Genomic DNA, 16,562 nt, shown 5'->3' on the forward strand with positions numbered 1-16,562 from the left:
ATGCCTGTACACATATTTGCTAGATTTACCGATGAGACAAAGGAAAAGGAAATCTGGTGTCCAACCTGTGTATTTCCCCCCGAAGAATGTCATGGGGTACCCCGAGGCACCACCGGCGAAGTCGCTCAGCAACACGTCAACGCCTATGGGGAGGCGTCCCCCGTTCGGGTTCGTACAGTCCACGGTGTTCATGATCAGATGGCCTGGATTCGATTGAACACAGCATGGTCACAAATGGACATCATTTCTTATACAACCATGATAACTACACGTTAGAGTCTGAAGAGGCCACCATATATTTTTCAAAATTGACAAGTTTAGTTGTTGTTTTTTGGTAAGATTACAACATAACTCTATATACTGATTTACGGTGATTGTGCAATTTCCCTAATTGTGTTCTATTTCTTACTTTGTTTGCATAATAATGTATGGCGATGATAAGAAAAGATAAATCTGGAAAATGCCGGCGATGCCCTACCCCCAATTTTGTAAGAATGAACAAGAAAGAAAAAAAATTACGGGGGAACTGCTTCTGTTTATCATATCATCATGTCATTGCAAATGAAACGACATTTGTTTGTTTGTTTGTTTGTTTGATTTATTTTTCTTCCAACACAATTTCATACATAAATCAAAATTATTTTCAGTAATATCACATGGAATATCAGTACGCAGATTACAAGTACATAATTCAAAGAAGGAAAATCGATGTGTAAATCAATTTCATTAACAAGTTATAAATCGTATTACCAATTTTCCAAATAATTATCTGAGAAATTATGCGGAAGAAGGACTGCCACTATAAGCAAAAGCTTGAGCACGTGGCAGCCCAGGGACCTATCTACATAATACACACAAAAAATTATATTGTTTGCGGAATGGAGAAATACTACAAAATATAAAACACTGTAAATACATTATGTTTTTTATATTCCTAGTGCATAGATACGAATAAGAGTAACGTGAAATATGATGATGATGATGATGATGATGTATGATGATGTTGACAGGATAATGATGAAGAAAAATGTGATAATGAAGATGAAGGTGATAGTGGTGATGCTGAAGATAATGGGAATGAATTGAAATGATAGACACAGGAACATTGCGTATATTTAATGTAGTTTTAAATCCAATTTACAATTTGTGATCAAACAAAACAAAATATATATATTCAAATGCTATATTCATAGATTGTAATCGGACAGTAATATAGTTTTCAATCTAGCCTTAAAAGAATATAAGGTTTTACATGATTTAATATAATCTGGGAGTGTATTCCAAAGATTTGGTCCATTGTGTCTTATAGATTTTTGTGCAATTAATAATCTGGGATTTACTAAATGAAAATTTTGCGAATTACGAGTGGGATATGAATGAACGGTATGATTCAGTTTAAAGAAATCGTGAAAAATGTTTGGAATTAAGTTGTTCAAATACTGAAACATAAAAAGCAAAGAATGTAATGTATTTATATCAAATACATTCAGTGTTTTTAACTGATAAGAAAGTGAACTGGTGTGGGCTAAGTATTGTGATCCAGTACAGATGCGAATGGCTTTCTTTTGTAGTAATTAAATAGGGTTGAGTTTAGTTTTTGAACTTGTAGCCCACACTAGATTACAATACATAATATATGGTAGGATTAAAGAATTGTAAAGCATAAAAAGAGTATGTTCAGGAAGATAACTTTTCATCTTTGAAAGAACACCTATATTTCTAGAAATACAGGTTGCAACATAACGTATGTGATCATTCCAGGTTAGGTTTTCATCAATAAAAATGCCTAAAAACTTAAAAGAACTTTTACGTTCAAGAAATACATTATCAATCCTTATATTATTTACAAGATCATCTGTGTGAGTTTTCATATGCTTGAAATAAATATAATTTGTTTTATCAATATTAAGTGATAATGTATTATTCTTAAACCAGTTTGATACATTTGGTAACTCAGCATTAGGTGTAGATACCAACGTTTCTATATTATCGTGGGAATAAAAAAAAATATTCGTGTCATCGGCATATAATATAAATGATAATATAGACGACGAATTAACAATATCATTGATATATAACAAAAAGAGAAGGGGACCTAATATTGAGCCCTGGGGCACACCACATTTTATCGGTAAAAAATTTGACGACGTGTCATTATGTATAACATATTGCTGTCTAGATGATAAATAATCCTTTAACCACGAGAGTGCAACACCGCGAACACCATAAAACTGTAACTTTTTTTATAAGTAAAATATCATGTTGTAACGTATCAAACGCCTTAGATATATCCATAAAAACTCCTATAACATGTTTTCTATTTGCCATTGCGTTTGTAATTTGATCATACAACTGGACCAAAGCCAAATCTGTAGAATAATTCTTTCTGAAACCATATTGATGTAAATTCAAAACTGCATGATTATGCAAAATTTATAAAACCTATCATATATCATTTTTTCAAGAATTTTGGAAATACTAGGAAGAATAGAAATTGGTCTATAATTACTAATTTGACAAAAATCGTTTTTCTTAAACACTGGGTTTACCTTAGCAATTTTTAAAGAATTGGGACATTTTCCAGACAGTATGGAAAGGTTGAATATGTGAGTAAGTTGATCAGCAATTTGATATATAATTTGTTTGAGTACTAATGTGCTTATTCTGTCACATCCACTTGCCTGACTAGAATTCAACTTTTTCGTAATATTAATAATTTCTGTGGGATTTGTAGGGTTTAAATATAACGATGAGGAAATCGGGTCTGGCAAAAATTTCAAAAAATCTTCATTTACATCATCAAATGTTTTTGCCAGATTAGGACCAACATTAACAAAAAAAAAAAGAATTAAATGCATCTGCTACATTTTCCTGATCAATAATACAATCGTTTAATTTAAAGTCTGTTTTTGGTAATTGTTGTTCTTTCTTCCCAACCAAATCATTTATAATTATCCATGTGGCCTTCATATTTGATTTAACTTGGCTCAACTTATCAGAATAATATACTTTTCGTGAATCTCTTATCACAGTTGTTAATCTATTTCGGTATATCTTATATTTTCTCAAATTAGAATCAGTAGGATCATTTATATAAATCTTATAAAGCCTATTTCTTGTATGTATTGAATGTAATATCGATTTTGTTATCCAAGGCCTCTTCCCATGTTTATTATTCTTTTTACACTTTACCAAAGGACTATTTTTATCATAATAATATTGTATTTTTCTATTAAAATTATCATAAGAGGTGTTCACATCAAACTCACTGTAAACATCAAACCCCTGTTCAGATGCCAAATCTGCTTGAAATGATTTAATATTTTGAGGCGTTTTCTTTCTATACATTACCGGTTTGGATGAGTTTTCAACAAAAGACTCATCATAACATATAACAAATATGGGAAGATGATCAGATATATCAAAATATAATAAACCGCTGACAATTTCTTTATCAGAAATATTAGAAAAAAATATTATCTATCAAAGTGGATGAAATGTTATTAATTCTTGTTGGTTTGTTTATATTTGGATAACATCCATTTGAATACATCAATTGAAGGGACTTTTCAGAGTTTCTATCTTTGTCATAATCACATATCAAATTAACATTAAAATTACCCATTAGATATATCTGCTTATTTTCACGTGAAAACGCTGCAAAGCATTTTTCCAAATCTTCCAAAAATAATTCATTATTAGTATTCGGGGGTCTATAAATCAAACCGACAATCGTATTTTTATTCTTGGAACGTTCTATTTCTACAAATAATACTTCAAATTCTTCAAAACAAATATCAGCTCTTACTTTATATTGCAGGTTTTCATGAATGTAAAATGCTACGCCTCCACCTCTTCTTCCTTCACGGTCTGCTCTAACCATATGATAATTTGTTAAATTAAATAGATTTGCTGAAGTAGAATGCAGCCAAGTTTCTGTGATACCAATAACTGAAAAAGGAAAATCATCTACAGTATGAAGAAAGGTTTCAAAAGAATCAAAGTTCTTATTTAAACTCCTAGAGTTAACATGTAACATACTAAAATTCTTCGAGTTTCTGAAATTCTCAACGAATTCCGTAGTTGTATAATGATTACTGTCAGAAGTTGAAGTATTTAACTCAAAGCATGATTGCTGTCTTAAATCCATTTACACAGTACGTAACTGTATTTTGAAATCTTTCCAATTTGAATTCAATTCAATATGACGTTACACAAGAGGTTTCTGTGCGTGAAGGATGAATGAAAAGAGAAGTGAGTGACAATGATGAAGATGATAATGATGATGGGGATGAGAAAAGAAAAACACGTATGGGATGATGAAAATGAGAAAAGAGAGAGAAATAACAAATTCGTCACTATACACGTATACGACCATATTAAACTTCGCGACCACTTAATGACAAAATAAGGAACCAGTTATTGTTGTATTTCTTTTGGTAGTCGGATCGCCTATCCCAAATAACTAATTCTTATACCATTGGGATTTATAAGCAGTACGAACAATTATATCAAAGTAATGCAAAACACATACACACAAAAAATGCAATTCCATTGTTATTGTTAAAATTTTCATCAAACTGTTATGCAAATACAAACAAAATTGCCCAAAATACGAGTACACAATGTGTAAATATAATTTATAGAATGATAAATAGCCCAATCTGTCTCACGGAGTGAGTACCCTAGATAGAAGAGCGAGGGAGGGAGAGAGAGAGAGAGAGAGAGAGAGAGAAAAAAGAAGTGAGTGAGAGGGGGAATGAAAAGAGAATCTAGACAACAAACCTTGACAAACTGAACAGAACGGCTATACAATTAACTTATAACATTCGTGGGACTTCATGTGTCTACAGGTGTGTGTGTGTGCAAAAGAAGGCAAAAAGCAAAGCCGAGAATAGATGAAAAAATAAAGGCGACTTGTCACCTGGGAAAAATATTTGCACAATTATTACCTCATTACACTCTTGCGTAAAAACAACGTTCTGACAACAGAACGCCTCCCAATCTCCAGTTATTTTGAATATGTTATCGCTTTGAATTTTAAGACAACCAACGGCAGTCAAAGGGCCAACATCACCTGATATGATACAATAAATTGCCATAACTATCCATGAGTATAAAGAGCACCTGTAATTAAGCCGAAGACTTAGTAGTACAGCAACGAAGGTTGATGGGCGACGGTGTCCCAAAACAGGTGATCCGTGTCCCCCCCCCCCCCCCCAGCTACCGCAAAATTCATAATAACAACATTCCAGAAATATAACAATTTTGTCAAACATTACTTCATTAGTGTTAAACGGATGCATACTTCCGGCCGTGTACAAGTAAAAAACACACCATAAGATAAACTGAGGCATCTTCGTGTAGCAGAGCTATAAATCAATCTTATCGTATTACATTACAAACAGACATTTTATCTTTGTTAATTGTAATTATATACAAAAATGATTATATGAGTTAACTTTTCCCTGAACTGTTACCAAAAACAAAAAATAAAATGATAATTCTGATTACCGAGAAACTATTACAAATACAAACATGTATTCAAACCTGGTTGGTACCGGAAAAGGGGGGCTCATACAACAAATACATATATATCTTAATTTATGATCAACGTTATCATACATTACATAAACAAATAACTGGGGTTTATGTGGATCATTTTCCTATTCCCTTTCTTCCTTATCATCTGAATATTTTTTGTTTCAATACTGGGTTTGAACTGAAGGTCATACATGAGAATCAGCATTCCACACAAAACATAAAGAACTTTGATGTCAACATGGACATACATTGTGGAATAGATATTATGAATAAATGCGTACTGTATGTATTACTTTGTCTTTACTAGAAAATAGAAATGAAAAGGGAAAAAGAAAAAACTTCATATGCGTATTATGTTTGGGGAATTTTCACACACATACAAACACAAAATGTATTAAACTTTGAAGTCAGCTTTGACACAGGTTCCAGTCATTTTAACAAATAAAAGGATTTTTCTTTCTTCATTCTCCTCTTCCTTGTTTATTACAAAATGGAAATAATTCAAGAAGAAAAGGTGTAAAATGATGTCACGCAGCAAATAACCTGCTTTAAGTTTACTTTCACTATAAACCTATTTCATGATAAGTATAACAGGTAAGGTAAAAGCTAAATCCAATTTACCTTCATCTCCTCCTTCTCTTCATCGTTTTTTTTTTTTGTGTGTGCAAATAAGAGTGGGTCTGTGAAGGCTTAACTTATCTTATCAATGAAGAAAGGATATACACAGAGAAGTAGTCATTGCTGTGTATAGGCAGCACTGATATACAATATTTACAATCAGTATAAAAGGTAAGTATATGCAAATATTTTTTGTTCTTCTTTCTTTTTCATTACAAAATGGAAATGAGGAGAAGAATAAAAAAACTAATCAATTTTTCCATCATATCACCGTATTTTCTACTAGAGAAAACGACAACAAAAAACCTTGAAAACCAACAGAATACAAACATTCATTTCTTCAACCTTTTACTTTTATTATACCCTGCTCCTTCTCATCCTCCTCCTCTCTCTCCTCATTGTCTTCTTGTGAAAATGAAATAGGAAAGTGAAGGCTTTACTTGTTCGATCAGTGAGGAAATAATGTACAAGAAGAAATGGTCACTACTGTGTATAAGCAGCATTGATCTGCAATTCATTGTCACTATAAGAGGTAAGCATTCGAAACATTGTCAGTATAAGAAGTAAAACATTCGAAGTTCAGATCACCTGCTGTTTTCAACGTATTATTTTTTTTCTACTTCTTGTCTAATGTACTTATCTATACCTTACTGGGAAGAACACAGTGTCAGACAGTGTGTTAACAGTGTGGTCACATAGTCAACTATACAAAGAGATGCTGGTGGTACAAAACTTCAAAATTGCGTTCAAAACAAATACATACTGCTACTGAACGTTTTCGACGTGCACTCTTCGGAGTAGAAACCGCACGTATGAAACAAGAAGCGCGAACATAACAATATAAGCAAAACGAGCAAAGTGCACGTCGAAAATGTTCAGTAGCAGTATGTATTTGTTTAACGCAATAGTCAACTATGTAAAAACGGTCGAATTTAACAGTGTGGAGATGATTCCACACTGTGGCTTGGTTTTCATAGAATGTTCACATGGTCATGTTCTGTGTCACACTATGAATTGATGATTCACAATGTGTTCACACTGTTAAAACGCTCGAACTTAACAGTGTGACTAGATTTCACACTGTGTTAACACTGTGTTCACACTGTGTTTCTCACACAGTAGGCTATGTGAAAACGCTCGAATTAACCAGTGTACAAAATGATTTCACACTGTGTTGTGCGTACACAGTGTTCACAAAGTAAAGTTGTGTTTCACACTGTGAATTGATTACTCCCAATGCTTTCACGCTATCAAAACGCTCGAAATTAACAATGTGAACAGATTGAAACAGCTGTGATCACAATATGTTCACACCGTGTTCACATTGTGTTTCACGCTGTGAGACACTGTGTTCTTTTCAGCAGGGATGTTTAACGAAGGCGAATACGAATATGTATTACACGTTTTTAATGATTTCGACCTACCTTTGTAGTCGACAAGGATGCAGGTATCCATGTCAGGATGCACTCCGTCCATCATGATCATAATTCGAGTGTCTTTGTTCACCTTGAATGAGATCGAATCAGTAGCATACGCTCGTATACATAATTATTGAAATACAGATCGCGGAGCTTTTAAAGGGACATTCCAGACGAATTTCATGATTTCACATCATGTAGTACATAAATCGACAACTCCATGTATAGATTTGTGGAATTTATTGTGGTTCTTGAGCAGAGAAACAATACATTGAAAAACCTTCAACAAATTACACTGAACATGGATGATGATATTGGAGGCTCACATATTTCAGAAATGTAGCAGTGTAATTTCATTACAATACCGCTTGCTTGCGAGTTCACCTGTGTATAATCTATGCATGCCTTCTTCTTTCGTTCTGCTTCCTCAAGCCCCAACTCATGCATTTTTGAAAATATTCTTATTCTTTATCCCAATTATCACAAATTCTGAAACTCTGTCCTCAGTATATCTAATTTATAGTTGTTCAAATGTAAAAATCTGAAAATCATCCGGAGGTCTCCTTTAAGACGTCAGATCTAACAGTCTTCACATTTTCTCTTCATTATATAACATTCCACACACAAAATAGTGGGAATAAAAATAATTCCAACGAGTAGAATTGTAAACGTGTTTTACATCGGCAATAAACATCGACAATATCAAAAAGATTTCTGGAGAAAATCACAAGACGTTTTGAGCCAGAAACGAATATGATGAAAAGGGCAAATATATATATATTGCTTGTGTACGTTCGTGTTATGTTGTGATGTGAATATTTATTCACCGAATGCCAGGTTCCAATTTCGAGAATGCGAATGTCGTTCAACTGGATCCCGCTATCTTCAAGTTTGCAGAACACTGGCATTGACGTATTTCCGACGTAGATCGGAATGTCCGGATTTCTAGACGACAGCAGTTCCAAAGTAGGATAGCTGCAAGATTAAACATGGACACAGAATACATAACATCTTCATTTAAGCATTGTTTTCTTTTTTTTGTTTGTTTTCGTTTTGGGGCAATGAAGTCATAAGTGTCTTTTTGGAATGACCTGCGAAAGTAAAAAAAACCAACAGATCTCACGATTGAATAGTCTTTACGGTCCAATAAAAATCATAAAAGGTATTGTTTCGTTGTTCTTGCTAAACTTCCGTTTGCGTGTTAACTGTGGATGATGAATAAAGAATGAATAGAACTTGTAAAGGGGTAAAAGTATATCACAGACCGTTGCTGCTATTACAATTTTCTGGGCTTTTCTTGTCAATACATATTGGAGCAAGTCATGACATTCGATTATTGCCGTTTTTGCCATTGTTCTTACTCAACTATAGTCAGCAATGATATTCATGATGTCATACTACGATGTGATTTCCTTATAGTATGATTGGTCGGATTTTTAACATACATGAAGATATTTTGATGATTATTCTGGGAATTTAGCACAGCAGTCAAGACTTAGGTTTACCTAAGGTGGTCTGAGTGAAGGTGGCTGATATAAATGAAGTCAGCTTTGGACAAGCGGCCAAGCCAGTCAGCTGGAGGTTCATGCAGTAGCCACCAGCCTCTGGCAAAGGCTGGGCCGGTCAGCCACGGGTCGGTGAACATGACTGTACCACCAAGATTCAACTCCATGCAGGCATGGTTAAAGTATGCCAACTAAGAAAGGAAAGAAAGAAGTAAGATATATGCACATAATTGGGCAGAGAAGAAAGGATTTTTCTGGTCTTTGAGCCTGCTTGTCATTTATGAAGGACATGAACTTTTTGTGTGTGTGATTTTTGTGGGGTTTTTTTTCTTCTTTTTTTCGTTTCTGAATTAGGGTTACAGTTTGTCAGGTTTTTAGTTCAATTGAACGCATACAACTGCGGTATATATCTGTGATTATATGCACATTTGTTATTTTGTCAAAACCCGTAAGAAGTTTTTTTTTTTTTTTTTTTTTGCATCGTTATCTACGTGATCTCGGCACTGCTTTGGAAGAGTGTTAACAAATATCTGAGTCCAATTAGTTAACATTCTTTAAACTGAATAAGTAAAAGTCCCATCCTGGTGATTTTCTATTGAATATGAATGGCTTTCTATTAATTATTAAATATGATCTTTATTTGATATTTGATATTTCTTGTATTGCTTTATGCTCGGGCCAAATATACTTGGAAAACATAAAAGGAATGACGACATTGACAATGTTGCCATATCAGCCACTAAAGTTTTTCAGTTTCAATTCTGCGGGTTCACGGAACCTAGCAAATGGTAAAAGATCATGTTTTTACCTTCACCTCACCCACACGTAATGGTTGCTTCGGCCTTACGTCACTCTCCCACGGTTGAGGAGGGTAAAGTTCAACAAACGACACATCACCATTGAATTCTGACTGTGGAACTGATAAGAAAAAGCAAAACCACATGAACACGCACCTACATTTTCCTATGAATAAAAAACACATTAAAAACACACGGTGAAAGGTAGGAAATTTTATCGCGTTTTGTTGATTTTTAAATCAAAGATTTTAAAACGCACATTGCTATTCCTGGCTTTAAGTATATATACTGCTATTCTTAGTTGTTCTACGTAATTTCATCTGTAGGGCCTTTACAATGGTACTTAATAATCCTCACATTATGTAGGCTGCTTCACAAAATGATAAAATAATATTTTTTTAATGTATGCTTTGTATTTTGCTTCATTTCAAGTTTAGTTGGATTGAAATAAATTACAATTTTTAATTTAACTCAATTGAATTGAAAAAAAAATGAATTAACATCCACCTGAACACTAGTTAAGTCAAGAATTTTCGTTCGTTTCGTTTCGTTTGGACTGGCTTGGCAGTTTCCAATGTTGCTTCATGCGTACGGAGTGTCCGTATCTGTGTCTTACTCGTTACTGCACACATTCGATTGTGCAAATACATTTATGCTTGGTTTTACAGGATTATGAATATAAGGATTAGAAAGGGTGCCGAACAGCATTTACTTTGGTAGATACGTGAAAGAAGGACGTGAACATGAATAGGATAAACCCACGTCGTGGGATAGGGAGAGAGAGAGAGAGAGAGAGAGAGAGAGAATCAAGAAGAAATGGGTGTGACAGGGAAGAAAATCCAGGAAGAGAGATCAAATAGACATGATAGATGAGAGACGTTCAGTCATGTCTTGTGAGTAAACATTATGTTCAGTTCATTTCTGTATTCCGTATTCATTACAAGGCATAACAAAATTTGACGATGTGGCATGAATCATATGAATTGTTCCAACTCATCAATACAGATTATGGGGTACGATTGTATGAAGAAAATGTATAGGAAAAAACATACAACAATGTCAAATTGAATGTAAATTGTACGAAAGGAACAGTTCAAATTGGGGGTAAATAATATATATACGATATCACGTGAAATTGGAGATGAAGGGGACCATCCTTCTGGAAAAAAAACACTGTGTCCCAATGTGAACACATTTTGCACAGTTTGAAATCTCTTCACACTGTTAAATTCGAGCGTTTTAACAGTGTGAAAACATTCTGAATCATCAATTCAGAGTGTGACACAGAACATTACCATGTGAACACTTTGTGAAACCAAACCACAGTGCGAAATCATCTCAACACTAGTAAATTTGAGCGGTTTCACATAGTCGACTATGTGACCACACTGTGATCACACTGTGGGACACTGTGTTCTTTCCATTAGGGATATCTTCATAAGCAGAGCTTGACTAGGAGGATGGCCCCAGATAAACTTACACCACAGTAGACGAAACTATCTTAAAATACAATTCTATATCGCCATTCACGATATAACATACTGTATAATGTTATGGAAGCAGCAACGACGATGCGTAATGAATGCCCAATGAATTCCCACATGCAACGATTAAAGAATTACGCGATGAATCGCAAGCTTACCCAGCTCTTCTTGCTGAAAGCTCTCTGGTGGGTTGGTATAGTGCATTGTCCTCGTGTCCAGCTTCCAGCCGTGTTTCACACATTTGACCACACTAGGGAAAGCGTGCTCATACAACTTTAACTCCATAAAACTACAAGTAGCTCAATCCAACTAAGTAAAGGACTTTATTGTCATCAAAATTATAATAAATCGATATTGAATCTCAGACATTAAATCTATAATGGCACATACATATTTCAACAAAAGAAAGAAGAAATAAAATGTTATGAATACACCGCTCTTATTGAGCTCTTTAGAGGTCGGGAGGAAGATTAACCCAAGACGTCTACATTCATTACGTAATCTAGCATAACAAAAACTATATTTAAAAACGGTATCTATGCGAGGATGAATAATTGATGTATTCATTCCTTTCTAGGTTATATTTTGCGATTATGTCACAAACTGCTGATTTGTAGATGTGCACTTTGAATTGTGTGCCTCCACGTGTGTGACCCGTTATCTCATTGCAATGCACATTTTGTCAATAATTTGGCGGAACACTACGGATGAAACCGAATACACGCCTATCTCCTGTGGACTCTCATTTAAAGCAGTTAAAGAATTTGCTCCATTTTGCACATGTAATGTTGTTATATCCTTCACACATGCCAATCAAACCGGAAAGAAGGCCACGATAATACAAAAAATGCTTGAAATGCTAGATTTTCCACTTTAAATCGGAACGACCGAAGTACACGCACAATAATACATGTCAACATTATCGACTATGTATTAACATTGATCTTACAATCGGAAGCACTCACACATACATTCCTATCATTCAAAAAGACATTGGGTATGTAATATCAGTGGCGCATCCAGACGGGGCGCAACGGGCGGTTTGTCAAAACAAAACAAAACAAAAAATAAAAAAATGGGGGCGTGCGTCTCCCCCCTTCCATTTTGAAAGGCTTCTCTCCTTTACGGAATTCCTGGATCGGTCCCTGAATATCACTGAGTAAGATCCTTTCAGCGTATCATGTTTTTGAATGACTGAAAATTTGGAGAAAGATTTCATGCCAGACCATTCATAGATTTCACTAACCAAGCGAAATACCCACAAATATCTGTGTATTCTACCATACACTGTTTTCTTTCATCGAGTGGTTACAACGCACATCACGTGAATATAGAGATTTTTCAACGTGCAGAGCGTGTAAAAGTATCAACTTAGATGACGTTATAGAGTATACCATGCAATTCAAAAACATAATCCATCCTCTTGCGGTGCATATTCTAGGATGAAAACTGTTTGACTCCCTTGTCCACAGAGAGTATATTTGCTACTTTGCTACGTCTAACTTCTGGTACAAAACTTTGATTTCATATCTTGGTAGTTACATAAGTGTGAGTAAACACACACAACACACACACACACACACACATACACACACAGAAAATTGCGATTTGTTTTTCAAACCAGCTATGAACGAAATGTTATCATAAATGTTTTGAAGAAAAAAAATTATCCGAATCATTCGTTATCACAATTGAATGGTGTGCAAGGTGTGGGCAAACGCTTGGATAAAAACGTGCTATTGTTTAACATAATTTACATAAGTTACAATTACGACTTGAAAATTTTTTGTAAAATCACAATTTCCCATAAGCACTTTAATTCGAAAATGGAATGTAAAATCAATCATATATATATATATATATATATATATATATATATATATATATAGCTACATAATGATGAATGTTTTGTACATCAACATTACAAGGAATAAGTCGCACATAGGACTGGTCGGTCTGTGACTGTGTATTAGTGTGTGTATGTGTACGTGTGTTGGTGTACGTGTTCCTTGTGTATGTGTGGGTCAGTGTGTGCGTTCCTTGTGTGTGCCGTGGTGTGTTTGTGTTTGTGTGTGTGTGTGTGTGTGTGTGTGTGTGCGTGCGTGTGTGTATGTGCCACATAATACTTTATTTCTGCTATGGGTCAGGAAATGTTGCCGCACACACAATGTCATGACCTATCGAATATATCAGATCAAACTTATTTTCGTTTTTTGTGCACACAGGCGTGAAGAACCGATTTGTTGGAATCGTAAGAGTTTTGTTTGGGCAGGGCAGGAGGGGATTCAAGTATGAAGGGCTAGGTATAATGGTGGTTTTTGTCAACTGCTTGAGTTTGATCAGGGGACCATTTGTTTCATGAAACTTTTTGTCAGTGATTTACACTGACAACTGTTAAAAGCTATTGAAATGCTTGCATCTGATTGGCTGATAGCAAATTTGTCGGTGAAAACCTCCGACGAACTCGTTGATGAAATGCCCCCCAGTTTGCTGAAGGGTTTGTGTTTGGATTCGGAGCGGGTGCTTGCAGGCGGATGTTGCTTTTATGCATACTGTTCACTATGTTTTATGTATTTTGTGCGTTAATTTGGAAGTGGCTTCATCAGGAAGGAAGGTGGTATCGGTTCGGCTGTGTGTGTGGGTGTGTGTGTGTGTGTGCGTGCGTGTGTGTGTATGTGGGTTGGTGGGTGTGGATGTAGGTGTGTTTCTGGGTTTGGTGAATAGTGGGTTTATGAAATTGGGATTCGATTTGAAGGATAGTTATAAATAAAATTTGTAAGAAAGATATTTGGTATGTAGGCTTTAATATCTATATAGGATAAATGAAGATTTGTTTTGGTTTGAAGGAGGAAGGCTGGTTGGATTTTCATAAAGGATTTTATTATATACTTGTATAAAATTTCTTGTTTCTTTTTTATGCGAATTATGCTCTTACAAATAGAGTAGAGTTATATGATTTGATATACTTAAGGGATATATGTTTGGCATCATGTTTGGCATCATGTTTGGCATATGTCAATATTTTCTTAGTGAAGAAATTATCAGTGGGATTGATTGATAACTGAGTTATTCATATTGAAGAGAGATTATTTGCAGTATAAATTGAAGAATGGATTGTTTGTGTTTTGAATAAGCATTGTATTTGTGTTTCATTTTTTATGCTACACCCAGATTTAATTCATGAATGAAATCAATACACATCGAGGCAAAACAAAAATAATTGCTATGCAATGCATTTTCATTTGTGCAGTAGGCTCCTCATCATCATCCAAGCGTGAACACTTTAACACAAAGATGATGCCAAATGTTTCTGGATAAACAACGCTTTCTAACCTTGCATAACAAAAAAAAAATGTTAATGTTTTTTTTTTTTATGAATGGCAATTTTCTGAGTTGATTATTTCTTTTTTTTACTCCCTCTGTGCCCTTGTAAGATGACTTCAAATTTCAACTTCCTAGGTGTTACCCAAACTTTTTATCACCAGTAATACCCTTTACGCAAATATGTAGAGAAGCCTTAATACATGTACCGACAAAAGTTTTAATTTGGTGAGAACATTCGCTTGACCTCCACACTCCACATTCCACCATGTCCACTGTATGAACTGGCGTGAAACCTTAAAAAGGCAAGAATTGACTCACCACGTTCCAGCATCTTCAATATCCTTGATGAAGGTCCCACCTTGATGTTTGCACTTGTTCCTGCACGCCCTGTACTCCTCCTTCCCTGGTTCTTTAAAAATGACATACTTCTCGTTTTCTGAGCGGTTCACTAGATTGACGCCATCTTTGAGTGTCTGAGTCTCCTCGTAGGAGAGTCTCAAAACAGTCTTTTGACGCTGCGCCATCAATAAATGCTTGCAGTCCAAATAATTCCCTTGACTCTCCTGTTGCTTTGGTGAATCGGTGTTATCCTTCCGAATTGTTTAGAATTCTGTTCAGGCAAGACAAAAATGTCATGACTTAAAAAAAAATGATAAAGTTAATATCTAATGTCGGTCTTGGCAATGTCCGACATAGGGAATTTTAGCCTCATTTCATAAATAGATTAATGAAATCTCTTTCATACTTATTATGAAAATATTTTTGATATGCTATTGATTTCATGTGAGAATAAAATATCATGAATAGAAGGAGTGACATAATTTCCCCATGACACTTGAAGAATTTTAACATTATTACCAATGACATTAAAGTGCATACTGATGGTCGTGAGATGTCATAAAAAATACATATCTTGTCCGACTTTTTGACGAAATATAGAAAATGAAAATGCCAGATAAAGCAGTGTGTTAATATCTGCAAAACTGATAAGAAAGTTTAGATCTACTGCGCATGTTAATTCTTCTAAATCTGAGTCGATTGAGAACATGAGCATGATTATGTCAGTATGATCATCATAAGAGACCGTGTATAATAATATGAATAGTCGACTCCCATTCTAACATTCTACCTTTAAAAAGATATTAGCGGGATTGTTACAAGCAGAACATGATCGGGTTTGGAATATTATGTTATATATAATGTGTTATGTGTAACATTATGATGAACGCGAAACCAAAGCCGCACAAAGTTGTGTAATAAAAAAAATTAAAAAAAACCGGAAGACTTGATTATGTCTATTAGCACCTGAAATATGTGTGGCTGGCGGAGGTTATGTTTTCTGTTCCCTGTTTGTTTGTCAATCTATCTGTCTGTTTGTGCACAAGATAACTATCAATACGTTGTTTGTATTGTGTTCTACAGGTAGTCAGTTATTTTGAGACGACATATGGTTAGCACGGGTATAATACTGGACAGCACCGCCGATCCATTTTCACGAGTGGGGGGGGGGGGGGGGGGGGGGGGGGCAAAACTTGCAGTTGGAATATTTGTGCGAGGGAGCGGAGTGATCGAGCGGGAGGGCATGGCTCCCATATGAGGGTGATTTTGCATTTTCAGACCTGAAATTCAGTGATTTGATCATAATTTAGACAGCCTGTCGTAAAATTGCACTGAAAGGTTTCCTTTAAAATATCGACAGATTTGCCTTTATTCAATCCACTCATTCAGTCATATTCCAGGGAAATATGTTAAAATCATCAATCTGAGGCCTGGAAGCTCTGGAAGGGCAGTAATATCGATGACGACGTTGCGTTCACTCTTCGCCCAGCAGTGATGGTACGTCACGAAGTCCATCTCTTTCGGGTAAATTAA

The 16,562-nt window shown here is 35.0% G+C and overlaps 1 protein-coding gene across 1 annotated transcript in view; it reads right to left on the bottom strand.

Moving 5' to 3' along the window:
- LOC139710581 (cytidine monophosphate-N-acetylneuraminic acid hydroxylase-like) overlaps positions 1-15,214 on the bottom strand; it is a 61,772-nt gene extending 46,558 nt beyond the window's left edge. Inside the window, exons 1-7 of the mRNA XM_071622505.1 lie at positions 15,009-15,214; positions 11,525-11,616; positions 9,894-10,003; positions 9,086-9,276; positions 8,408-8,555; positions 7,587-7,668; positions 66-203 (exon numbers count right to left, since the gene is read on the bottom strand). Coding sequence (XP_071478606.1) covers positions 66-203; positions 7,587-7,668; positions 8,408-8,555; positions 9,086-9,276; positions 9,894-10,003; positions 11,525-11,616; positions 15,009-15,214 — 967 coding nt within the window. The remainder of the gene's footprint in view (positions 1-65; positions 204-7,586; positions 7,669-8,407; positions 8,556-9,085; positions 9,277-9,893; positions 10,004-11,524; positions 11,617-15,008) is intronic.
- Between the last annotated feature and the right edge of the window lie 1,348 nt (positions 15,215-16,562).

This window comes from Diadema antillarum, unplaced genomic scaffold (genome assembly GCF_040938485.1).
Source record: "Diadema antillarum isolate AM-2024a unplaced genomic scaffold, OU_Dant_1.0 seq00001545_RagTag, whole genome shotgun sequence".
NCBI classification, from domain to species: domain Eukaryota; kingdom Metazoa; phylum Echinodermata; class Echinoidea; order Diadematoida; family Diadematidae; genus Diadema; species Diadema antillarum.